Source organism: Zootoca vivipara, chromosome 13, assembly GCF_965207765.1.
Source record: "Zootoca vivipara chromosome 13, rZooViv2.hap1.1, whole genome shotgun sequence".
Taxonomy (NCBI): Eukaryota; Metazoa; Chordata; class Lepidosauria; order Squamata; family Lacertidae; genus Zootoca; species Zootoca vivipara.
Window position 1 is genome coordinate 913,303 of NC_142596.1, and position 25,028 is coordinate 938,330.

A 25,028-nucleotide genomic window follows, 5' to 3' on the forward strand; every position below is an offset into this window, starting at 1 on the left:
CATCGTTTTCAAACCTTCTAGAAATAGTTTGACATTCTTCATGCAAGGATTCCTTGTTGCAATTAACGGTCTTAGCCACTCCCTGGCCGCCCCTGTAAGGTGCTCCACAATAAACGCTACTCTGTGCTCATCATCAGGGAACTCATCGTGGTGCAGCTCAAGAGCATACACAATCTCAGTCTCAAAGCCCTGAAACTCCTTCGGGTCTCCATTGAACTTGCTTACTAGGGTCCCGGCTCTCCTTCCTGGCAGCACTTGGACTTGGGGTGCCCCTCCCGCCTTGTTTTTCTCTGCATCCAGCTTGTTTTGGAGGTCTACCGCCACCGCCCTTAAATGCTGCTCTTTTTCCTGGAGCTCTCTCACCTGTTCCGCAAGTTGTAGCCGGTCGTCCTGGAGCTTCTTAGTCTCCTCTTTAGCTGCCTTCAATTCTCCCTGCGCCTGCAGCGACAGCTGTTGCAGTTCTAGCTGGGCTTGCTCAGCGATCTGCCGCCACTTCTCCGCCTCTGACACGCTCATCCCGGCAACTCCAAAGTAGCCCAAAAATGATTAGGAGGTTGCTGTCACAGTGGCCGGAGTGGACTACTTCAGAGTAACGACGCTACGCAGCTCTGCATTTTATTCTTTTATTGGTGCTGCGTATTTACAGTGCTCAAGTCATTGCTATTTACACGGAGCGATGTTGTCAGTCGGTTTCAGAACCTCCTAATGGCTTTTGGCGCGTCTTTCTCCAACACAAAAGCTTTGGCAGACCCATCCTCTTGCCCCTCCTCTTCCTGCGTAATTCTGGAGTTGGGGGGATGGGTCTTCCCCCCTTACTTGCCCCTTCCTGTCCCACCTGGGACCCTGGCTCCTCTACCTTGCCTGAGCCTCGGACACGACTTCCTGCTTCCCCACTGGAATCGGAACTCTCCCTGCTTTCCCCTTTGCTCGGGGACGGGCTTGAACTCAGGAGGGGAGGGACTTCGCGATATCCCCTGTCCCTCACAACACCCTTTAATATATTTGAACATGGCTATCATATCACCCCTATCATATCATATGGCAATCATATCATTGGCTTTTTAGCTGCTACATCACACTGTTGACTCATGTCAAGTTTGTGGTCTACCAAGACTCCTAGATCCTTTTCACATGTACTGCTCTCAAGCCAGGTGTCCCCCATCCTGTATTTGTGCCTTTCTTTTTTTTTCTTTTTTTGCCCAAGTACTTTACATTTCTCCCTGTTAAAATTCATCTTGTTTGTTTTGGCCCAGTTGTCTAATCTGTTAAGGTCATTTTGAAGTATGATCCTGTCCTCTGGGCTATTAAACAGTTATTATAAACAGTATTATAAACAGTATTATAAACAGTAAACTTCTGAAACCGCACAATAATTTCATAATTATCTGTCAATGTATTTCTAATAGTATAAACCAGGGGTAGACAACCTTTTTATACCTACCACCCACTAATGCATCTTTCCTGATGGTAAAATTTCCATACCGCCCACCAGTGCTCGATGGAAGGAGGATTGAGCTTGTGCCATAGAACCCCCTACTGCCCACCTAGAATCCTGAAATGCCCACCTGTGGGCGGTAGGGACCAGGTTGACAACCCCTGGTATAACCAAATCAGTAATTTTTGATATAACTGTAAAAACTACTCTGAAAATTTATTATTCCAAAACTGAAACCTTCATCTGGTTGTAAATATTAAGATTAAACAAGCAAGAATGAGTCTTTCTGTAAAAAAAGATTTGTTGTTGTTGTTTAGTCGTTTAGTCGTGTCCGACTCTTCGTGACCCCATGGACCATAGCACGCCAGGCACTCCTGTCTTGCACTGCCTCCCGCAGTTTGGTCAAACTCATGTTCGTAGCTTCGAGAACACTGTCCAACCATCTCGTCCTCTGTCGTCCCCTTCTCCTAGTGCCCTCAATCTTTCCCAACATCAGGGTCTTTTCCAAGGATTCTTCTCTTCTCATGAGGTGGCCAAAGTATTGGAGCCTCAGCTTCACGATCTGTCCTTCCAGGGAGCACTCAGGGCTGATTTCCTTCAGAATGGATAGGTTTGATCTTCTAGCAGTCCATGGGACTCTCAAGAGTCTCCTCCAGCACCATAATTCAAAAGCATCAATTCTTCGGCGATCAGCCTTCTTTATGGTCCAGCTCTCACTTCCATACATCACTACTGGGAAAACCATAGCTTTAACTATACGGACCTTTGTCGGCAAGGTGATGTCTCTGCTTTTTAAGATGCTGTCTAGGTTTGTCATTGCTTTTCTCCCAAGAAGCAGGCGTCTTTTAATTTCGTGACTGCTGTCACCATCTGCAGTGATCAAGGAGCCCAAGAAAGTAAAATCTCTCACTGCCTCCATTTCTTCCCCTTCTATTTGCCAGGAGGTGATGGGACCAGTGGCCATGATCTTGGTTTTTTTGATGTTGAGCTTCAGACCATATTTTGCGCTCTCCTCTTTCACCCTCATTAAAAGGTTCTTTAATTCCTCCTCGCTTTCTGCCATCAAGGTTGTGTCATCTGCATATCTGAGGTTGTTGATATTTCTTCCGGCAATCTTAATTCCGGCTTGGGATTCATCTAGTCCAGCCTTTCGCATGATGAATTCTGCATATAAGTTAAATAAGCAGGGAGACAATATACAACCTTGTCGTACTCCTTTCCCAATTTTGAACCAATCAGTTGTTCCATATCCAGTTCTAACTGTAGCTTCTTGACCCACATAGAGATTTCTCAGGAGACAGATGAGGTGATCAGGCACTCCCATTTCTTTAAGAACTTGCCATAGTTTGCTGTGGTCGACACAGTCAAAGGCTTTTGCATAGTCAATGAAGCAGAAGTAGACGTTTTTCTGGAACTCTCTAGCTTTCTCCATAATCCAGCGCATGTTTGCTATTTGGTCTCTGGTTCCTCTGCCCTTTCGAAATCCAGCTTGCACTTCTGGGAGTTCTCGGTCCACATACTGCCTAAGCCTGCCTTGTAGAATTTTAAGCATAACCTTGCTAGCGTGTGAAATGAGCGCAATTGTGCGGTAGTTGGAGCATTCTTTGGCACTGCCCTTCTTTGGAATTGGGATGTAGACTGATCTTCTCCAATCCTCTGGCCATTGCTGAGTTTTCCAAACTTGCTGGCATATTGGGTGTAGCACCTTAACAGCATCATCTTTTAAAATTTTAAATAGTTCAGCTGGAATATCATCACTTCCACTGGCCTTGTTATTAGCAGTGCTTTCTAAGGCCCATTTGACTTCACTCTCCAAGATGTCTGGCTCAAGGTCAGCAACCACACTACCTGGGGTGTACGAGACCTCCATATCTTTCTGGTATAATTCCTCTGTGTATTCTTGCCACCTCTTCTTGATGTCTTCTGCTTCTGTTAGGTCCTTACCACTTTTGTCCTTGATTATGGTAATCTTTGTACGAAATGTTCCTTTCATATCTCCAATTTTCTTGAACAGATCTCTGATTTTCCCCATTCTATTGTTTTCCTCTATTTCTTTGCATTGCTCATTTAAGAAGACCCTCTTGTCTCTCCTTGCTGCTTTTTGGAAATCTGCATTCAGTTTCCTGTATCTTTCCCTATCTCCCTTGCATTTTGCTTGCCTCCTCTCCTCCGCTATTTGTAAGGCCTCGTTGGACAGCCATTTTGCTTTCTTGCATTTCCTTTTCCTTGGGATGGTTTTCGTTGCTGCCTCCTGTATAATGTTACGAGCCTCCATCCATAGTTCTTCAGGCACTCTGTCCACCAAATCTAAATCCTTAAACCTGTTCCGCACTTCCACTGTGTATTCATAAGGGATTTGATTCAGATTGTATCTTACTGGCCCAGTGGTTTTTCCTACTTTCTTCAGTTTAAGCTGGAATTTTGCTATAAGAAGCTGGTGATCTGAGTTACAGTCAGCTCCAGGTCTTGTTTTTGCTGACTGTATAGAGCTTCTCCATCTTTGGCTGCAGAGAATATAATCAATCTGATTTCGATGCTGCCCATTTGGTGATATCCATGTGTAGAGTCGTCACTTGTGTTGTTGGAAGAGAGTGTTTGTGATGACCAGCTTGTTCTCTTGACAGAACTCTATTAGCCTTTGCCCTGCTTCATTTTGAACTCCAAGGCCAAACTTGCCAGTTATTCCTTTTATCTCTTGATTCCCTACTTTAGCATTCCAATCCCCTGTAATGAGAAGAACATCCTTCTTTGGTGTCATTTCTAGAAGGTGTTGTAGGTCTTCATAGAATTGGTCAATTTCACTTTCTTCAGCACCGGTAGTTGGTGCATAAACTTGGATTACTGTGATGTTAAAAGGTCTGCCTTGGATTCGTATCGAGATCATTCTGTCATCAGAATGACAGAATGACAGAAAAAAAGATTTAAATCAAGTCAAATCAAGTCTTATTGACTAGTGATTTAAATCGATTTGATTTAAATCAAATCCACCCTGATGCAGGGCATACATTCTAGTCAGACTGCAACCTTTGGCAATACTACAGGGGAGACTCTAGAAAATGCCATTCGCAGAGAGACTATGCCCCTGTGGACAGAGGCAAATAGAAACCATCGCACATGTTCTTTTGCACTGTCCCTGGTATCAGACAATCTAAGTTTATTATTCAGTTGGTTGTTGGTAGAGAGTGGCATTCAGACAAAGTAAGGTAGCTTCCTTATGCTTACTAAGGATGGGGATAAGATGCAGATAGTAGCCAGGTTTCTGCAACATGCTATGAGGATTTGTGAATGTTATACAGTGGTACCTCATAAGACGATTGCCCTGCAAGACGAATTTTTCGCAAGACGAATGCGATGGTGACTCGCAAGACGGCTTCGTTTTGCGAAAAATTTGTCTTGCAAATCGCGGTTTCCCATAGGAATGCACTGAAATTTAATTAATGCGTTCCTATGGGCAAAAAAAGAAATTTCAATGCATTCCTATAGGAAACCGCAATTCACAAGACGAATTTTTTGCAAAACGAATTGACTCGTGGAATGAATTAAATTCGTCTTGCGAGGCACCACTGTACAACATTATCATAAGTGTTATTTGCAGGTTTTAATGAGCAATTTTATTGTACTGAACCCTACTGGAATCTTGTATATATGCCAATTAATGTTTAAGAATTTGAACGTGAGTGGGTTCATGTCAGCAAAGTTGAAAATTCTCAATTTTCTGGTGGATTTTTTACCCATTTTTAGAAATGCATTGTTTTTTAGAAAATTGGTTACAATACAATACAATACAAGTTGAATTAGGGAACAGGAATGCACAAAATGTTGGCCAAAACTAAAAACATTTTCCCCCAGATGATTATTCTTAAGGAAACACAAATGTATGCACACAGGTCTTCAGGTGTAAGAAGATCCTGCTGGATCAGGCCAATAGCCCATATACTCCAGCATCCTGCTCTCACAGTGGGCAAGCAATTGTCTTGAGGGAAACCAGCAAGCAGGATTCAAGCGCAAGAGTCCCCTCCCCTCCAGTGGTTTCCAGCAAGTGGCATTCAGAAGCATGGCTGGCTCCAGCTGTGGAGGCAAAGCAGAGCCATCCTGGCTAGTAGCCATTAAAAGCCTTCTCCTCCATGAATTTGTCCAATCATATTTTAAACCCATCAAAGTTGGTGCCCATCACAGCCTCCTGTGAGTCAGTATGAGTGCCATGGTTGAACTATGCACTGTGTGAAAATATTGAAAGGCATTTTTAAGTTAGCACATCAGTTTTCATTGCCTTCATTCCCTACCCCTTAAAGTCTAAGTGATTGGATTCTAATTTACAAAGTATTTTCACCAAATACACTTTATTGATTCCTAATCCCATGCCCCACTATCCACCTACTTCCACTACTTTTGGCTACAGGGTGGAGTGTGGACTTCTCAGGTCTTTACTAAAACTAAAGGCAAGTCAAATAAGCGAATCAAATCAGGTCTCCAATGTCTTAGGGTAGGGATAGGAAACCTTTGGCTCTCCCTATGTTGCAGGATCCCTACTCACATCAGCATGGCCATTGGTTAGGAATGACTGTTGGGAGTTGTAGTCAGGCGGTCCATTGGGGGGGGGCGGCGGCAAAAGAAATGTTTCCCAAAACACACTGGAACTAAAGAACATCACTGGTTCTGAGAGATAAAAGGAACAACTGGCAAGTTTGGCCTTGGAGTTCAAAATGAAGCAGGGCAAAGGCTAATAGAGTTCTGTCAAGAGAACAAGCTGGTCATCACAAACACTCTCTTCCAACAACACAAGAGACGACTCTACACATGGATATCACCAAATGGGCAGCATCGAAATCAGATTGATTATATTCTCTGCAGCCAAAGATGGAGAAGCTCTATACAGTCAGCAAAAACAAGACCTGGAGCTGACTGTAACTCAGATCATCAGCTTCTTATAGCAAAATTCCAGCTTAAACTGAAGAAAGTAGGGAAAACCACTGGGCCAGTAAGATACAATCTAAATCAAATCCCTTATGAATACACAGTGGAAGTGAGGAACAGGTTTAAGGATTTAGATTTGGTGGACAGAGTGCCTGAAGAACTATGGATGGAGGCTTGTAACATTATACAGGAGGCAGCAACGAAAACCATCCCAAGGAAAAGGAAATGCAAGAAAGCAAAATGGCTATCCAACGAGGCCTTACAAATAGCGGAGGAGAGGAGGCAAGCAAAATGCAAGGGAGATAGGGAAAGATACAGGAAGCTGAATGCAGATTTCCAAAAAACAGCAAGGAGAGACAAGAGGGTCTTCTTAAATGAGCAATGCAGAGAAATAGAGGAAAACAATAGAATGGGGAAAACCAGAGATCTGTTCAAGAAAATTGGAGATATGAAAGGAACATTTTGTACAAAGATTACCATAATCAAGGACAAAAGTGGTAAGGACCTAACAGAGGCAGAAGACATCAAGAAGAGGTGGCAAGAATACACAGAGGAATTATACCAGAAAAATATGGAGGTCTCGTACACCCCAGGTAGTGTGGTTGCTGACCTTGAGCCAGACATCTTGGAGAGTGAAGTCAAATGGGCCTTAGAAAGCACTGCTAATAACAAGGCCAGTGGAAGTGATGATATTCCAGCTGAACTATTTAAAATTTTAAAAGATGATGCTGTTAAGGTGCTACACCCAATATGCCAGCAAGTTTGGAAAACTCAGCAATGGCCAGAGGATTGGAGAAGATCAGTCTACATCCCAATTCCAAAGAAGGGCAGTGCCAAAGAATGCTCCAACTACCGCACAATTGCGCTCATTTCACACGCTAGCAAGGTTATGCTTAAAATTCTACAAGGCAGGCTTAGGCAGTATGTGAACCGAGAACTCCCAGAAGTGCAAGCTGGATTTCGAAAGGGCAGAGGAACCAGAGACCAAATAGCAAACATGCGCTGGATTATGGAGAAAGCTAGAGAGTTCCAGAAAAACGTCTACTTCTGCTTCATTGACTATGCAAAAGCCTTTGACTGTGTCGACCACAGCAAACTATGGCAAGTTCTTAAAGAAATGGGAGTGCCTGATCACCTCATCTGTCTCCTGAGAAATCTCTATGTGGGACAAGAAGCTACAGTCAGAACTGGATATGGAACAACTGATTGGTTCAAAATTGGGAAAGGAGTACGACAAGGTTGTATATTGTCTCCCTGCTTATTTAACTTATATGCAGAATTCATCATGCGAAAGGCTGGACTAGATGAATCCCAAGCCGGAATTAAGATTGCCGGAAGAAATATCAACAACCTCAGATATGCAGATGACACAACCTTGATGGCAGAAAGCGAGGAGGAATTAAAGAACCTTTTAATGAGGGTGAAAGAGGAGAGCGCAAAATATGGTCTGAGGCTCAACATCAAAAAAACCAAGATCATGGCCACTGGTCCCATCACCTCCTGGCAAATAGAAGGGGAAGAAATGGAGGCAGTGAGAGATTTTACTTTCTTGGGCTCCTTGATCACTGCAGATGGTGACAGCAGTCACGAAATTAAAAGACGCCTGCTTCTTGGGAGAAAAGCAATGACAAACCTAGACAGCATCTTAAAAAGCAGAGACATCACCTTGCCGACAAAGGTCCGTATAGTTAAAGCTATGGTTTTCCCAGTAGTGATGTATGGAAGTGAGAGCTGGACCATAAAGAAGGCTGATCGCTGAAGAATTGATGCTTTTGAATTATGGTGCTGGAGGAGACTCTTGAGAGTCCCATGTACTGCAAGAAGATCAAACCTATCCATTCTGAAGGAAATCAGCCCTGAGTGCTCCCTGGAAGGACAGATCATGAAGCTAAGGCTCCAATACTTTGGCCACCTCATGAGAAGAGAAGACTCCCTGGAAAAGACCCTGATGTTGGGAAAGATGGAGGGCACTAGGAGAAGGGGACGGCAGAGGACGAGATGGTTGGACAGTGTTCTCAAAGCTACGAACATGAGTTTGACCAAACTGCGGGAGGCAGTGCAAGACAGGAGTGCCTGGCGTGCTATGGTCCATGGGGTCACGAAGAGTCGGACACGACTAAACGACTAAACAACAACAATGTTGCAGGATCCCTACTCACATCAGCATGGCCATTGGTTAGGAATGACTGTTGGGAGTTGTAGTCAGGCGGTCCATGGGGGGGGGGGCAGCGGCAAAAGAAATGTTTCCCAAAACACACTGGAACTAAAGAACATCACTGGTTCTGAGAGGTTGTTAGACAATGTTCACAAGGGCTTGGAATCAATCCAAGACTTCTGATACAGCAGTAGACTAATCTAAATTTAAGTGTTCCAGTTGGTGGGGTCTCTCTCAGCTTTCTTAGCTGACGGTCACCTGGGGAATATCCTTTTTTGCAAGCAACTTATGTGACTTGGCTTGGAGCTCTCATTTGATTATAAGGATAGCCTATCACATCAAAGTCTCCTGCTGTTATGTGCCAAGGCATCTGCTGCTCTGAAAGCTACTGTGCTCTACCCTAGTAAGAAAAACAACGGTTCCCAAACAAGCAGATCGCTTCTCAAAGCAGGAGAACCTTACTCTTTAGAACCTCTCCTTCAACTGACCTTTCATTAACTTATACCAAAAATGAACAAATCCCAATGGTGTTCAACTGAATCTAAGACATGCAGTCAAAGAGTAACTTACTTTAGCAGCTGCAAAAATCTCCACAACAGCAGCAGATATTTCTGGTCCAATGCCATCTCCTGGGATCAAAGTTACTGTCTGAACCTAGATGTAAAATATATATTTATGTATATATATATATTTGCAGCAAGGTTAAAAACAAAATAAACAAGCTCAAAATAAAGTAATGGACAAGCTTGCAGAAATATGGAAGATTTGCAAAAGGCAACTCAAACTATGCTAATAGCAACATATGTGACAACTGTAGTTAAGCACTATACAAATCGTTGAAATAAATCAATGAAACAGTCCTGCATATCATCACTGCTGAGGAATCATTCTAAAATAATTAAGGATTTAAGCTGAAAAGAAATCTCCTCTAGATAGCAGTCTACTGCCTACAGGGAAAAATACAGTGGTACCTCAGTTTAAGTACACAATTGGTTCCGGAAGTCTGTACTTAACCTGAAGCGAACTTAACCTGAAGCAAACTTTCCCATTGAAAGTAATGGAAAGTAGATTAATCTGTTCCAGATGGTCCGCGGAATACTCAACCTGAAGCATACTTAACCCGAGGTATGAGTGTAATTGGTTCTGGAGGTCTGTACTTAACCTGAAGCGAATTTTCCCATTGAAAGTAAAGGAAAGTGGATTAATTCGTTCCAGACGGGTCCGCAGAGTACTTAAACTGGAAGTACTCAAACCGAAGCGTACTTAAACCGAGGTATGACTGTATTCAAAACAATGGTGCCAAAGATAAGAAGATTCTCAATTGTCCCTGTCCCCCATCGCTTTGAAATTTTCCAACCAAGAAGCACTAATGTAAGGCATTAAATACAAACTATAATTTTCTTTTGTAGACTTAGACTCATGATAAAAACCAAGGACTGATTTGGGGTTTGGGTTTTTTTTGCCACAATTCAACAGGGTTTTCTCCAAATGTGTGACCAATCAAGTAAGACTGAAATGTGGTACTGTATTGAAGTGTACTGGAACAGAATTAGGCTACCCCGACAGAGAAATTCCACAAGCTTGGTTTTATCTTGGTATTTAGCACTTTTATTGAGAAGCTTCTCAAAAAGAAAAGAAAAAGTTATACTATTATACTCACAGAACTACCAAAACTTCTGGTCACCTGTTTTTGGCCTTTGAAAGCCCCTAGTAGACGAAAGACCTGTAGAAATGTAACAAAACCAGAAATGCCAATATGTTACACAATCCGGGCAATAAAAAAAATAAATTCAGTATGTCTGTATTCTAAGTAAGCAGTGAAGAGGCTTATACTGTACTCCACTAAATGGTTTGTGTGTATGATCGCAATGCACTTATTATAAGATGACCTACAAGAAAAGAATGACCTGGAAGCTATACGCCGGCTCCCTCGGCCAATAACGCGAGACGAGTGCCGCAACCCCAGAGTCGGTCGCGACTGGACCTAATGGTCAGGGGTCCCTTTACCTTTACAAGAAAAGAACTTATTATCTTACAATAGTAAGGGCTCATGTGTTCATTTTCCATTTTTTAAAATTCCTAACTGTGATCCCCCCCCTCCCGATCTCATAGGTTTCAAAGAAGATGAGAAATTGACTGGAGCAAACTGCAGGAGGATTGCTGTCTAGGGAGTTTTCCACTCCTGAAGCCCAAAGAGTCAAGTGGCTACTCATCTACGTATACAATGGTACCTCGCTAGATGAATGCCTCACAAGACGATTTTTTCGCCAGACGAATGCATTTTGCGATTTCAATGGAGACTCGCAAGACGAAGTTTCCTATGGCGCGCTTCACAAGACAATTTTTTTCGTCCCATAGGGTATGGGAAACCACACTTCAATGCGTTCCTATGGGAGCCGCTTCGCAAAACGAATTTTTCGCTATACGAAGCGACTCGCGGGACGAATTAAATCCGTCTTGTGAGGCACCACTGTACACCTCTCTTTTCTCAACACAACCATAATTGCAAATACAATTCCACAAGTACTCTTGAAATTGATGAGGAAAGCTTATTATTGCATTTGCAATAATCACATCAAATACAAAGTCTGTTGCAGTGATGTGCTACAGAGAGCTGCAATATGAAGTAGAATGAACATCTGCAAAACATATTTAACTAGAGACTATGGGAGGACATGAATTGCACCATTTGCAGCAACAGATCTACAATGTCACCTCTTACATATGTGAAAGAATGCCATCACTACACACTCTGAGATTGAAAGATGCTGCAGTATGACCAGCCAAGTTCACCAGCTCCAAAAGAGAAGTCAGAGTAGAATAATATCATTTTTTACCAAGCCCATTCTTTTTGTATCACTTCAGCAAGCCAGAAAATTGTGAAGATTACTTGAGGACAAGAGGCCATGTCACATTTAATCTTGACAGGCACAAGTAGCAACATGCTCCACTGACCCTGCATAATCCAAGCGCTCAGCCATTCTCTCTAAGGGACAAGAGCAGCGCAGGAAAAACCTCTTCAGCCATTTGAGGAAAGGACAGCCAACATAATGTTCCATAGTGGTCTGGAATACGACACGTTTGCTGCCACACCTGGCTGGGTGCATACACAGATCACAGTAACTATCACATTTGCTCAAACCTGATTTGGAAATATTCCATTCCCACAGCCCAAACTGCCCTCTCTCCTTTTTTCCTCCCCATCTGACAGGAACCAGTATGACCTATAGACTACAACTGGCAGTGTTTTCCCTCATGGAGCAAAGTGTTCTCACCCCTTCTTCAGATTTTAGGATTCACACTGCTGCAACGCACTCAGCTGCAAAGCTTATTAACAAACTCTGACCATCTCTCAAGGGCATTTTTGCACCAGCACTTTGGGCTTTTCTTCTCTTTGCATGATAGTGAGCATCATACAGAAAAAACAGGGGTGATGAAGCATCGTTCTTTAGTAACACAGCTCCTGTGACATAATCAGCAAAGCAATCTTCTGCAGATAAAGGATGCAAACTTGTGACGATAAACAGAATATCCCCTTCACAAAAGTGCTTCTGAGCTTGACAGGGAACACGCCACAAAGTAACCAAACACTTCCAAGTGCATTGCCAGTCTACCCAACTCACTCTTTCACAGAGTTGCTGCAATGAGTTAAAAAATTGAATGCTACTGCTAACACACTTCAAGCCCTTGGGAAAGAGTAACAAAGGCATTTTAATTAGAAGAAAGCAAGCCAACTAAGTGTGTGAGGAAATCCAATAGAATAATACTGCCATAGAGGATGAGATGAAAACGGGTTGGAGCTTAGACTTGAGAAAAAAACTTTTATTATTATTATTATAATTGGTTTGACATAACTCGAAATCTGAGTTAAAATCTTACTTCCTTCCATCATTGCTTGACCTTAATTCTATAACTTATCTTTACAGTTGTGTTGTTATATTGTATTTGACAAATATTCTGATTTTACTTGCATTTGTAACCTTTTCCCCTTACAAACTTTGTTTTTTACATATCAATATTTCTGTACTGGAGCAGTGTTTTTTCATATATTCATTCACGCCAAATTGGCCAAAATGACGGGAGCTATCAGAGGTCAAACAAATCAAAATTTAATAAAAGAATGGAGTTGTGTGACTTAAGAAAAAAATATTATCATTCACTTTAAAAAACAAAATATACCAAGAAAGATGACTGCCATCCCTCCCCTTTCCAGTCATTTATCCACATGTGAATGAGAGGTGAGAGAAATTTACTTAGAAGTTTTATCCGTGACTCTCCTCCCACACTGACAAAATAGAACAATAACACTACTTAGTTGCCTTCCAACCCTGCTTCTGAGCATCCCCGAGGTACCTGGTTGGGCACTGTGTCAAACATATTTATCACATTCATATATCACCTTTTCCTCCAAGGAGCTCAAGGTGCAGTACATGGTTCTCCCTTCCAAATTTTATCTTCACAACCCTGTGAGGGAGGTTGGCCCAAGAGACAAGGTCACCCAGTGAGCTTCATAGCTAAGGATTTGAACTCTGGTCCCTCCAGGGTCAGAGTCCAACCCTTCACCACTGGCCCAGCTCACAGTAACCAACCAGATGCCCCGAGAAGCATCCCATGGCCTCTCTTCTGCTTCAAGAGTGCTTCCTCCTTTGTCCCCTTCCTCAGTTATTTGCCCATTCCTTCCTTCACTTTCCTGTCGCGATTAAACTGCCACGAACAAAATGCAATAAACAAATGTGGTTATTAGCACCCAACAATAACTAATGACTAATTAATAGCAATAAACAAATGTCCTTTGGGGGCAATTCGGGGTGGGAAGCTGCCTGGGTCAAGCAAAGATGCGACCCAGCGCTGGTGCCCCGGTGTCAGGCAGCCTCCCTCACCTGCAGCTCCTCCGGTCCTTCCTAGCCAGCAGGACCAGTGAGCGGAGCGAGGGGAAGATCTGGAGGGCAAACAAGGCCGAGGCTGCGCTTCGGGTTCCCCCTGGGCGCCGCGACCTCTGTCGGCCCGGCCTCCCCCGAGGGGGCAGAAGAGCCGCCCCGGGTCCACGAGGGAGGGGCTCCTTCGAGGGGGGGCGCGGAGAGGCCGCCCACAGGCCCAGCAGCGACCCCAGGCGGACGGAGGACCAGGAAAGGCACGAGGCTCCCGGTCGGCCTCGCGTCGCCGCTGCCCTTCAGCCTCGCCTCCCCCGAGAGGCACCAGGGCAAGGGGAGGGCAAGGTCACGTAAGGTCACCCGAGAGGAAGGGAGAAGCCGCGCGAGGGGCGCCGAGCAAGGGCGGCCTAAGGAGAGAGAAAAGCCGCCGCCTCGGCCTCGCCCCAGTCCCTCTCGCCTTCCCGGACGAGGTCGCCTCCGCCTCGCCTCACCTTCGGCGCCCACCAAGCCATGGCGGCGGCGGCGGCTCCTTCTCCTCTTTCTGCTCTTCCCCTTCGAGGCGCCTCTTTCGCTCCGCGACAGCAGAAGAAGCCGCGGCCTCCTCGACTGCCTCTCCCTGCTCAACCTCGCGCTCGCCGGCGCTGCGCGGCCAATCGGAGCCGCCGCCTGCCCCGGATGAGGTAGCGGGTTGGTCGGAAGTCGCCGGGAAAGGCGGGACTTCTGGCGGGCACCGCCTGCAACGCCTCCGCGCTTCCTCACAGGCCGGCGCGGGGCATGAGGGGCGGGGTCATCGGGAGACGGACTCCGCCCACACGCCTCGGCCCGCTAGGGGGCGCTGCGTGGAGAAAGGCGGGTGGCGAGGTGGGTGGTCGCTCCAGCGGGTGCGGGTCAAGGGAGGGCTGGCTGCTGTGACCTTATCGGAGCCAAGAAGATCCTTGCTGGAGTAGCCAATGGGCTTGCCTTGATTCATTCCAGGGGTGGCCAACTCCCAAGAGTCTGCGATCTACTCACAGAGTTTAAAAGGTGGCAGTGATCTACCCCCTTTTGGGGGGGTTCAGGTCAAAGTTGTTGAGTTTCTTCAGGGAGGAGATAAAATGTTGAGCTTTTTTTAGGGGAGCCACAGTTGTTCAGCTTCTTTGAACATGCCTGAATTCTATTTCTATAGAATTTTTAAAATACTATTTGTTGAAAAACTTCCTGGGCCCGCAGCACAGTGGAGGAGGCACCCAGCTCTGGTTTCTCTTGCTAAGGAGGGAATGTCTCTTCTAATCTCAGAATGCTTGCAGTGTGCATGTGTGAATCATCTAAAAAACAAAGGCCTCCAAAATGTTGTTTTACTCACATGCAAATGTAATTGACAGATCAATTATATATCTAAAATTCATATGATTAATCAACATTTGTAATATGGTTGCTACTCGATTAAATGCATAAAGTCTCCCTGAATGGTGCTTACTTCCAACTGGCCTGTTCCACAGAGTTGCTATATCCTGATGTGCATCGAGCAAACTTACTTTTTTAGGAAAGATGCCTGACTGCCACATTGTGTGCTCGCTTATTTGGGAATAAGGTCCATTGAATTGGGTAACAGTTATTGCTGAATAAACATGGTATCTGGTTGCAGGGTCACTAAATCCTGTGACCAGGCACAATGGCTATGTGTTATACTTCCATGGTTGGAGGCAATATGCCTTGGTGCATATTTCCCACAATTGGGGGAGGTGCCATGGGCAGAATTGGACAGGTGAGAGGGACCTACCACCTGTCAAACACCTGATGTGACAATAATATCAGATGACTGAGTGCACTGAAGTCCCAAAGTCAGAGCTTCAAAGCGCCCAGAGTGGCTTGCAAAGAGCCCTGCGTGGTGCTTTAAGGTGCCTGAGGCTACCCACCAGCAGATGTGTGGAGCCAAATCCTACTTTCCTTTGCCAATGCCAATTGAGAGAGCACTTTACCTCCCCACCCCTGATGTCTCCACCTGCCGCAACCTTGTGCCATGTGCAATGCCTGGTGTGGGATAGGTGGCTGTGGTTTGGGGATAATGGCCTCGTGGGCCGGATCTGAACCCATGGGCCAGATGTCTGGTTGGTGGCTGTGAGAACCGTATGCCAGACTGGACAGGCCTCTAATCTCACCCCACTGGGCTCTATGCTTACGTTCTATGCATGCTTACGAGAGTGAGCTCCATTGAAAGCCACAGGACTTGTTCTGCATAATCACACTTCAGATCCATGGCTGCAATCTAATGCCCACTTGAAACTGAAGCCCCCTTCAAGTGAGTGGAGGTGGCTGCACTTCAGGTTTGCAACATGCTGTACTGGGGCCAGCCCTAACATTGGCTTCAGGCCACACATGTATCATTTTATTTGTGTGCTGCTTCTCCACAGTTAAAACCGTGTGAGATGTTGAAGCACAGAGCTGTGTGTACCATGTGTCTGATCTGTTCTCCTGTGTTCTCCTGCTCTTAGGTGTGGTGGGGGACACGGTTGTGCATGGCAAAGTAAGACGCAGTTGCCAGCCTGGTCGCATTGGGTGGCAGCGGCACCCACTTGACCTTCACCGCAAGCAGCCAAGCAGCTGGGGCCAGCCGCATGCAATACATGGCTGTTTCTGTCCTCAGACAGATGGCAAAGAACACAGCAGATCGGCTTAGCAAGCCAGCGTCTTTTTGAGCATGTTAAATAGATAAGCCTCTGAGGACTGACACCCTCTGAGTAACTGGTGACTGGGAGCGGCCGCCAAGACCAGTCCTAAAGGATCTTCATTGACTCCCAGTGTGATTCCGAGCACAATTCAACGTGTTGGTGGTGACCTTAAATGGCCTTGGCCCTGTAGATCTAAAGGAGCATCTCTACCCCCATCATTCTGCCGGGACACTGAGGTCCTCCTCCGAGGGTCTTCTGGCAGTTCCCTCACTGTGAGAAGTGAAGCTATAGGGAACCAGGCAGAGGGCCTTCTTGGTAGTGGCACCTGCCCTGTGGAACACCCTCCCATCAGATGTCAAGGAAATAAACAACAATCTGACTTTTAGAAGACATCTGAAGGCAGCCCTGTTTAGGGAAGCTTTTAATGTTTGATGTTTTATCGTGTTTTAACCCAGTCAATCCATCCATCCATCCATCCATCCATCCATCCATCCCTCTCCTATAGCCATCTATAGCACTTTCCTCCACGGGAATGAGTTCCATAGTTTTAACTTTGCACTGCGCAAACATCCCAACCTTCTGCTTAATTGGATGTCCACAAATTATTGTGTTTTAGAGGTCCTGAGGAAGGAGCTGAAGATTTATGACAATACTGCAAGATTATGCAAATGAAAATAGAACACGCCCTCTGCAAAAAGAGTCAAAGTAATGTTCTTTTCCCCAGAAAAAAAAGATGGTCTCTGTTCAGGGGGGGAAAGTGGAGTGTCTGCGATCCAGAGATGAAGAACCTGTGGCCCTTTACATGCTGCAGGATTCCTGCTTCCATCAGTCCAGTCTTAATGGTCAGAGATGATGGGACTTGTTGTCCAGCAGCATGTGGAGGGCCTCCAGCTAGGGAAGACCAGTCAGTGTTGGGCATCAGTTTAGGAATGGAGTGTGTGTGTGTGTGTGTGTGTGTGTGTGTGTGTCAGTGAGCACACTCAACACAGATCCAGACAAGGCATGGCTGCTGTAGTCAGGAGGCTTGCTGATGGGAGAGAAACTGTGTAATGCAGATTTCCCCCCACCTGTTGCCCTCCAGATGTTTGACTCCCCAATCCCATCAGCCAGCAACATCCAGAATGGCCAAGGAGGGGAACTGTAAATCAGCAGCATCTGCAGGGCAGCAGGTTCCCCTCCCTGATGCAAACAAAGGAACCACATGCAGAAAGGTGCTTAGTTCCAGTCCTTTCAACAGCCAATGGGAGCAATGGTCAAACATCCTTTGGGGTTGTCAGGCTGAAGTCTCAGGTCTACCAACTTGGGAGTAAGTGTGACCTCAGAGGGACTTCACTTCTGCATAAACATGCCTTGGGGATGAGCAGGCAGAGAAAGCACCCTGAAAGCACATGGCTTCCCCCAAAGAATCCTGGGAAATGTAGTTTGTTGAGGGTGATGGCAATTGGAACCGCTGTAGTTGACCCCTCGCAGTGTGGCAAGGGAAGAGCCACATCCAGTGCTCCGCCCACATTTGCCTCTGACCCCGCCCACTGCCAGCCAGCATGTGGCCTTCAAGCAGAAAAAGACCCTTGGTGTATGCTGCAATAACTTGGTTAGTTTATTAAGATGCTATAAGACCCAAGTTCTGTTTTTAAGTACGTTGGGCAATCACAATGTCATATTCAGCTGCTTCTCCTTCCCATCAATTTCTTGAAAGGATCCAGAGTCCCTGGCTGGATCTTGCCTGTCCTTTCTCCACCCTAAAGACAGGAGCAAACAAGGACACACTATTTTCAAAGCTACAAGCTTCTTGCTGTTGAGGTAATCTCACGATTAAAAGGATCTAAATGTTTGACTGTGTAATTCTATTGATTAACTACTGTACTCGGATTTTACAGTGGGAACAGATTTACTTTCTGCACATCTTTAAAGTTGTTAAATGTTACAAATATTATGCATAAATGTATCATTTTGACTTGACAGCTCAGGGAAGTTACCTAGCTTTAAAAAACATATAAAATCAACTCCTTTGCCAGTTTCCTCCATTCCAACGCTATTTTGCCCTTGAAAAAGGAACTCTAGGAAGTGCCCAGAGGTGACAATTGCTGAGCTGATTGCTGGCCAAGGAAAGCTTAATCCCATTACCAGACTTGCCAAGGGGTCCAGATGTGGTACCTCTACTTACGAATTTAATGCATTCCGAACACACATTTGTAACTCGAAAAAAATTGTAAGTCCCATAGGAATGCATTGGGAGAAAAAATTCGTAAGTAGAAGCAACCCTATCTAAAAATTCGTAAGTAGAAAAATCCTATCTAAACCGCATCCAAGATGGCGGACGGAGCTCCATTCGTAAGTAGAAGCATTCATAAGTAGAGTTATTCGTAAGTAGAGGGACCACTGTACCTGGGTCTTGCCCTGACATATCTGCTTATGCTAATCTTGAACCAGGGACTTGTCTGGACATGTTTGCCAAGGTTGAACTACTAGTGTAACCCCTGTCTACCCCTCCCCTTTTGTGACACGTCAGTGATGTAAAGATGATGTTTCAATAATGCTGTGCGAATTGTATCCTGGGATGTGGTGGGAAGTTTTAAAAGTCCTTGTCACCCCATCCTTGGGTTCAAATTGCTCTTTGAACCTTTGGTCTACAGCTATTTGCTCCAGTTGGCGGCTGGACTCCTTCTTTATTCCGCAGGGACCCACGGGCTCTGCCCGACGAGCTGGGTGGCTGAACAGCCTCACACCTCGATTTTTTCCATAACATTGTGTTTTCCTTTTCTTTCTTTCATATGTCTGAACTCATTGAACACAGGCAGGGAGCTTGAAAAATTTGATGTGCTCTGAGCAAACTACATGCTACATGTCTGCACACATGCTGTACATTTAAATTACAGGGCTTCCCCCAAAGAATCCTGGCAACTGTAGTTTACACCTCACAGAGCTACAATCCCAAGCACCCCTGGCAAACTACAGTTCCCAGGATTCTTTGGTGGAGGTTGTGTGCATGAAATCTAGGGTGCCTACACAGCCAATGTCTGGTGCATCCTAAGTCATTTTCTTTTTTGGTAATAGGAGGAAGCAGGGAAGAGGCCTTGCCTGGCTGGCACTGTTATTAGCTGTGAGTGGAGGGGGACATAGCATGGTGAAGGCACATCACAGCCCACCCTCTTTTTTGCAGGAAGTACAAGCTAGTCTCAAAAAGCCTTGCTTCCTGAATCTCTGCAGTAGGGGTAGCCAAGGTGGTGCCCCCGCCCCAGGTGCTGTTGGACTGCAATTCCCACCAGCCCCAGCCACCAAAGCCCGTTATCCAGGATGATGGGTGGGGAGTTGTAGTCCATCATCACATGAAGAGCACCCCCCGGTCACCCTTGCCCTACAACATATTTCAGGTGGGTCTTCTACCACGTCCTCTACAAGCAGCGGGTTCTTTTGTCCCGCCCCTTTTGCGAGTGCGCCTGAAGAAGAGCTCTGTGAGACTCCGAAGTTAGCCCGCTCCCCGCTTCGCGATCCTTACTCGGCCGGAGGCGAGTCTGTTTTCAAAAGGGGTTCTTGGCTGCCACCTAGTGGCTGGGAACCTTCCCGCACCACGAAGCTGCCGAGAGGAGGGAGGGTTCTTTCACCGGGGCTCTTGAGATCAGAGGCAGCAGCCGAGATGGTTTCTCCAGACCCTGGAAGCTCCCCAGCAGATTTTCGCCCTTCGGAGAAACCCTTCCGTTGCACCCGAGGAAAACGTCGGGCAATTCAGGAGACAGCCTTCGTGGGTGATATTCGCGTAGGATTTTAACCGCCTTTGCTTGTTGCTGCTGCTGCCCGAAGAGCAGCCCGGAGCCTCCCCGATGCAGGCGCGGCGGGGATGGTCTTCCCCTCGGTCCTCCAGTTGCGTGTCTGCTCTAAATGCCTGCAGGACAGAAAACTCCTGAATCTTGCCATGGGATCCCTGTGCGTGCGGAGAGGAGGCCTCCTTTAAGATGGGGAATAAGCAGACGATATTTACAGATGAACAGCTGGATGCCTACCAGGTGAGTCGCCCTGATGGTCTCTATATAGTCTCTTGCCAGAGACAGAAAATCCAGGGAGCATCTCCCCAAGGCGGCAATCCTCCCCAGTGTTCTAGATATTTTTAGCAGGTGCTGCCTAAGAGTACCTTGCCCCAGTTATTTCATTACAGTTCGCCAGTACAATTGGCAGCTTGTCTCCCTGCGCTTCCTCAGCCTCCAGTGCGCTCACCTGCTTTCAAATGAGGGGGGATTTGAGAGGAGAGCTTCTGAGGGTGCGCTTAGCATTTCAGCAGATTCAGTTGAGTGCGTGCAAATCTTGCACCTCTACCTTGCATGAGATCCTTATCAGACTTTACAGCAGAAATGCAGTGAATGGAAACATGAAACATGAAATGAATGTGCACCCAGGGCCCTCTCTGCTTCCAGGAACGCCAGACAAATTTGGTGAGTTAGCCAGTCCCATGTGAATGTTCTCAGCAGGCCTTGTCTTCCCCGTTAAACATGAGGGCTAGAAGCTTGCTCCATTATTTATTATTATTATTATTATTATTATTATTATTATTATTATTATTATTTTAAGCTGAGCAGGTAAAGAATGGGTGTGTGACCATGGTTGGGGCAGGTGTGAAAGGGATTAAGCCTCCTTGGCTGCCAGTTTCTCACCCCCAAAGAATACAGCGGTACCCCTGGTTACAAACACTTCTGGTTATGAAAACTTCGAGTTACGAACTCCGTTAACCTGGAAGTAGCTGCTCTTGGTTGCGAACTTTGTTCCAAGATGCGAACAGAAATCGCGCACTGGAGGAGCATGCACAGCGGGATGCCCCATTAGCGAAAGTGCGCCTCAGGATAAGAACGGTTTCAGCTTAAGAACGGACCTCCGGAATGAATTAACTTCATAACCAGAGGTACCACTGTATAGTTTCTGATTTCAGGTTGTACTTGTTGCAATGTGGTTTTAAACAGGGAGCAGAGACCTTCACTATACAGTATTTTGAGTGCATTACATTTGAGCAGAGCTGGTTGTCTTCCCTGACCCAATAAGATGGAGGGAGATTAAACAAAGACTGCTCATTCCTTTGGATACATGACCAGTGGTGGAGCTTCATGCTCCGGCACCAGGGGCGGGGTGCGCCTCCCAGAGGGGAGGGGCACACCTCCCGGAGGGGCGTGACGTGCATTCCGGGGTGGGGGGCGCCTCCGGGAGGGGCATGGTGCGCGTTCTGGGGGCGGGGCGGACGCCTGCAATGGCGCCCCTTGGAGCCCGCCGCTCGAGGCGGCCCGCCCCCACCGCCCCTATCTTCCTACGCCCCTGTACATGGCACTTAATCTACAAGGACATCAATGACCCATCAGCTGACCATGAGTTAACTCTGTTATAAAGGGCACTCGGTCAGGTTTATGTGAGGGCCTTATTTGGAGACAAAATGTGTTAAGGACCAAAGAGAGCTAACTGTGTTTGCAAACATCCTGTTTCAATATGGAATAGGATTCTCCCTTCCCAGAATTTAATATAACTAATATATTAAATCAAATATATTAATTAAATTATATCATATCAATAGACAGGGCCGTCTTAAGCATGTTGGGCGCCGTGGTGTGATGATCGCTCCGGCGCCCCCCGCCCCATTTCTCACCGCGGTGGGCAGGCGGGCGCAACCACACGGTGGTGCCCTGGAGCCCTGTGCCACCTGGGCTTGCCTTAGATCCGGCCCTGTCAATAGAGCCAAAGTAGTCTAGACGTGGGTGGTGCTGTGCTCTAAACCACAGAGCCTAGGGCTTGTCAATCAGAAGGTCGGTGGTTCGAATGCCTGCGACGAGATGAGCTCCCGTTGCTCGGTCCCTGCTCCTGCCAACCTAGCAGTTTGAAAGCACGTCAAAGTGCAAGTAGATAAATAGGTATCGCTCCAGCGGGAAGATAAACAGTGTTTCCGTGTGCTGCTCTGGTTCGCCAGAAGTGGCTTAGTCACGCCAGCTTCCTCGGCCTATAGAGTGATATGAGCGACTAGACCTAACGGTCAGGGGTACCTTTACCTTTACCTAGTGTAGTGGTTAGAGACTCAGACTATGACCTGGGAGAGACAAGGGTTTGAATTCCCACTTGGCCATGAAGCTCACTGGGTGCAGCGGCGGAGGAAGCCTCTCGGGCACCTGGGGCATCCCTATGGGCACCGCACGCCCCATCCTGTCCCTGCAGGGACGGCACAGGGAGGGACAGAGCACACAGTGGGGCCTCAGCTGCCCTACAGCTGGAGGGGTAGCCGGCGGACAGTGTGAAGCCCGCGGGCGCCAAGATGCGTGGCTTGTGCGCATTGCAGCCCCTGCAGTGAGTGCCACCAGCCATTTTGTCACCCCCGTCAGGGTGGCACCTGGGGTGGGCCGCAGCCCCCCGCACCCCCTCCTTAGACCCCTGACTGGGTGACCTTGGGGGCCAGCCACAAGCCTAACGTACCTCAAAGGGTTTTGGGGAGGTATAATGGGGAGGAAGAGAACTCTATGCCACCTTAAGCTCCTTGGAGGGGAGATGGGATATAAATGCAATCCATCCATCCATCAATCAGTCCTCTGGACAGATTGTAAAACCATGTGTTGTGTTTTGAATTAACTCCATCCACTTCTTCCCTGACAGAGGAAGAAAGTCTAATGTGTTCATTAAGTCATTCTCAACGCTGCTGCAATTTTCTAGCCTAGGGAAGCTGCCTGATCAGATGTGGATGATTCATCTCCATCTTTCTCCAGGCAGCCCAAAACATTTTAATTGAATTGGAATTCAATTGCCAGAGCTCCAGCTGCTGCCAAAATAAAAAATAAATTGGAAGGTGAAGTTGGTTTTTGTGTTTGCCTGGTAGAATTGGCCAAACATTTGTTTAAAAGAGCAGGATATTTTCTATGGCTTGGATCCAATGCTAGTCTTACTCAGAGTAGACCCACTGAAGTTAACAAGCATGGCTCATGTATGTCATTAATTTCAATGGGTGTATAGGTCTATGTTGGCTACAACGACATCTTAAACCTGTTATTTAATATATATTGAGCTGGCTTGTAAAACACGATGACCTAGATTATAATAAATAACATAAAATAATTTCAGGCTACAAACTGTTTTATTGTGTGTTGCTTTAACTGGACAGATGTGCAAACCACCCTGGGACTTTTCTTGATGAAGGGTGGTTAAAACATCATGTAGATTAAAGCAAGGAAGCAAGGAAACAGGCAGATGGTTTGGGCTGCCCATGAAAGAGTCTGGAGGCATAGTGTGAGCAATCACTGCTAAATATCCCTTGTTCCCTTTTAAAACAAAGGCATGAATCTGTACCTGAACACAGTGCATCCCTCTCCTTGTTTATTCGCCCCTCTCTCCCTCCTATCTCTGTCCTGCAAGGATGGAGAACTTGTGACTTCCAGAAGTTGTTGAATACCAGATCTCATCATTCCCAGCCAGCTTGGCCAACGCTCTACTGCTTCCCCTGTGCCAATTTTTATACTGTATTGCAAATTCCTCGGGCTGGGGACCTTATTATTGTTCTTACACTGTAAAAAAAAAAACCATGCACACCAATGGCACCTTGTATGCCTCTGAAATTGGGGGTGGCTAATGAAGATAATGGACCCAGGTGGCGCTGTGGGCTAAACCACTGAGCCTAGGGCTTGCTGATCAGAAGGTCGGCGGTTCGAATCCCTGTGACGGGGTGAGCTCCCGTTGCTTGGTCCCAGCTCCTGCCAACCTAGCAGTTTGAAAGCACGTCAAAATGCAAGTAGATAAATAGGAAGGCAAACGGCGTTTCTATGTGCTGCTCTGGTTTGCCAGAAGCGGCTTTGTCATGGTGGCCACATGACCTTTAAGCTATACGCTGGCTCCCTTGGCCAATATGAGCGCACAACCCCAGAGTCGGTCACGACTGGACCTAATGGTCAGGGGTCCCTTTACCTTTTTTAATGAAGATAGGGCCTTATTTGTGGTGGCACTGCAGTTGTGAAGCTCCCCCCTTTCACTACCTGTGTCAAGTGTCTGGTGACTTTTAGGAAGCAGGTGAAGGCTTTATTGTCTGGAATGTCCAATGGTTGTAAACACATTTCTAGTGGCTTTTAGCAATCTGTAACAAGTGAGGCCTGCAGCAAAATGTTGTAGTGTGGAGTGCTCCAGTTTAGGGGTCCAGTCAGCCATGCTGGATACTCTGTGATACTTTATTCCATTCCATTTTTCCTTGGTTTTCCATGCCTGCTTAACAGTGTCCAGTTCTCACTGGGCTATTTTTGTTTTCATGCCCTAGCTAAGGGGTCTCACCCACCTCCCATTTTTTAAATGTACTACTGCATAACTTGGTGTCTTTTAAAGCCCCCCTTTTTGAGTGTGGATGGTGACTTTATTCCTAGGAAAGGACTGGCACTCAGAAAACAAGTTCTCTGTTTGTATACAGGATGACTTTACATAAAAACCTGAGCTGTTTGTGGTAAGCTGTCTGGACAAATTCAGAGAAAACAGATTTCGGTTTAAAGCTGCTAGTCCATGGCAGCTTACGTATTTATTTAGAGATTTGATGATTCACCACTTTTCAAGGCAAAACGCCTCAGCAAAACAGAGGGGGCCAGATGTGAGCGCTGGGGTCAGAATCTCAGGCCCTTGGGGAGCCTCCGCCCCCCCTGCCCCCCCAGCTGCCCTTCATTTGCCTCCTTGATGGGCTGGAATGTATCCTGGCCTGCCTGTGGAGAGGAAAGAGCTGCAGAGGCAGTTGCAGGTGCAGAAATCTCTGACTTTTGCATGGCTGAGATGTAGCCTCCTGGCTCCTCTTGCCCCTGACCAGGTCCCCTTGGAAGAGACCCCCTGGCCCCTGGAGGGTGGCTTGTGATGGGAACGTGGACCTGTGGGACTGAGGGTCATTCGGAAGAATCAGTGGAGGCTGCTATGTATGGACAAATGGGGCACGGCCCCACCAAGCTCCCTCTTCCTTCCTCCAGACGACCTCCAGGCTGTCTACTCCCTTCTTATTCTCTCCTGCCATCCTAATAGCAGGGACAAGGGTAGAA

General features: G+C 46.5%; 2 protein-coding genes across 9 annotated transcripts in view; one reads left to right on the top strand and one right to left on the bottom strand.

Moving 5' to 3' along the window:
- Positions 1 to 14,003, bottom strand: part of IDH3A (isocitrate dehydrogenase (NAD(+)) 3 catalytic subunit alpha) — a 35,083-nt gene extending 21,080 nt beyond the window's left edge. For 2 of the 8 annotated variants that reach the window (XM_035137942.3, XM_060282967.2), the window contains exons 1-3: positions 13,867 to 14,003; positions 10,189 to 10,227; positions 9,075 to 9,158 (exon numbers count right to left, since the gene is read on the bottom strand). In XM_035137942.3, coding sequence (XP_034993833.1) covers positions 9,075 to 9,158; positions 10,189 to 10,227; positions 13,867 to 13,887 — 144 coding nt within the window. In that variant the 5' untranslated portion in view covers positions 13,888 to 14,003. Of the gene's footprint in view, positions 1 to 9,074; positions 9,159 to 10,164; positions 10,228 to 13,384 lie in introns of all 8 variants that reach the window. The other 6 variants (XM_035137941.3, XM_088656889.1, XM_035137943.3 and 3 more) reach the window with 4 other exon arrangements.
- Positions 14,004 to 19,586: 5,583 nt separating this feature from the next.
- Positions 19,587 to 25,028, top strand: part of CIB2 (calcium and integrin binding family member 2) — a 37,285-nt gene continuing 31,843 nt past the window's right edge. Inside the window, exon 1 of the mRNA XM_035138231.3 lies at positions 19,587 to 20,024. Within this exon, the coding sequence (XP_034994122.1) occupies positions 19,974 to 20,024 (51 nt within the window). The 5' untranslated portion in view covers positions 19,587 to 19,973. The remainder of the gene's footprint in view (positions 20,025 to 25,028) is intronic.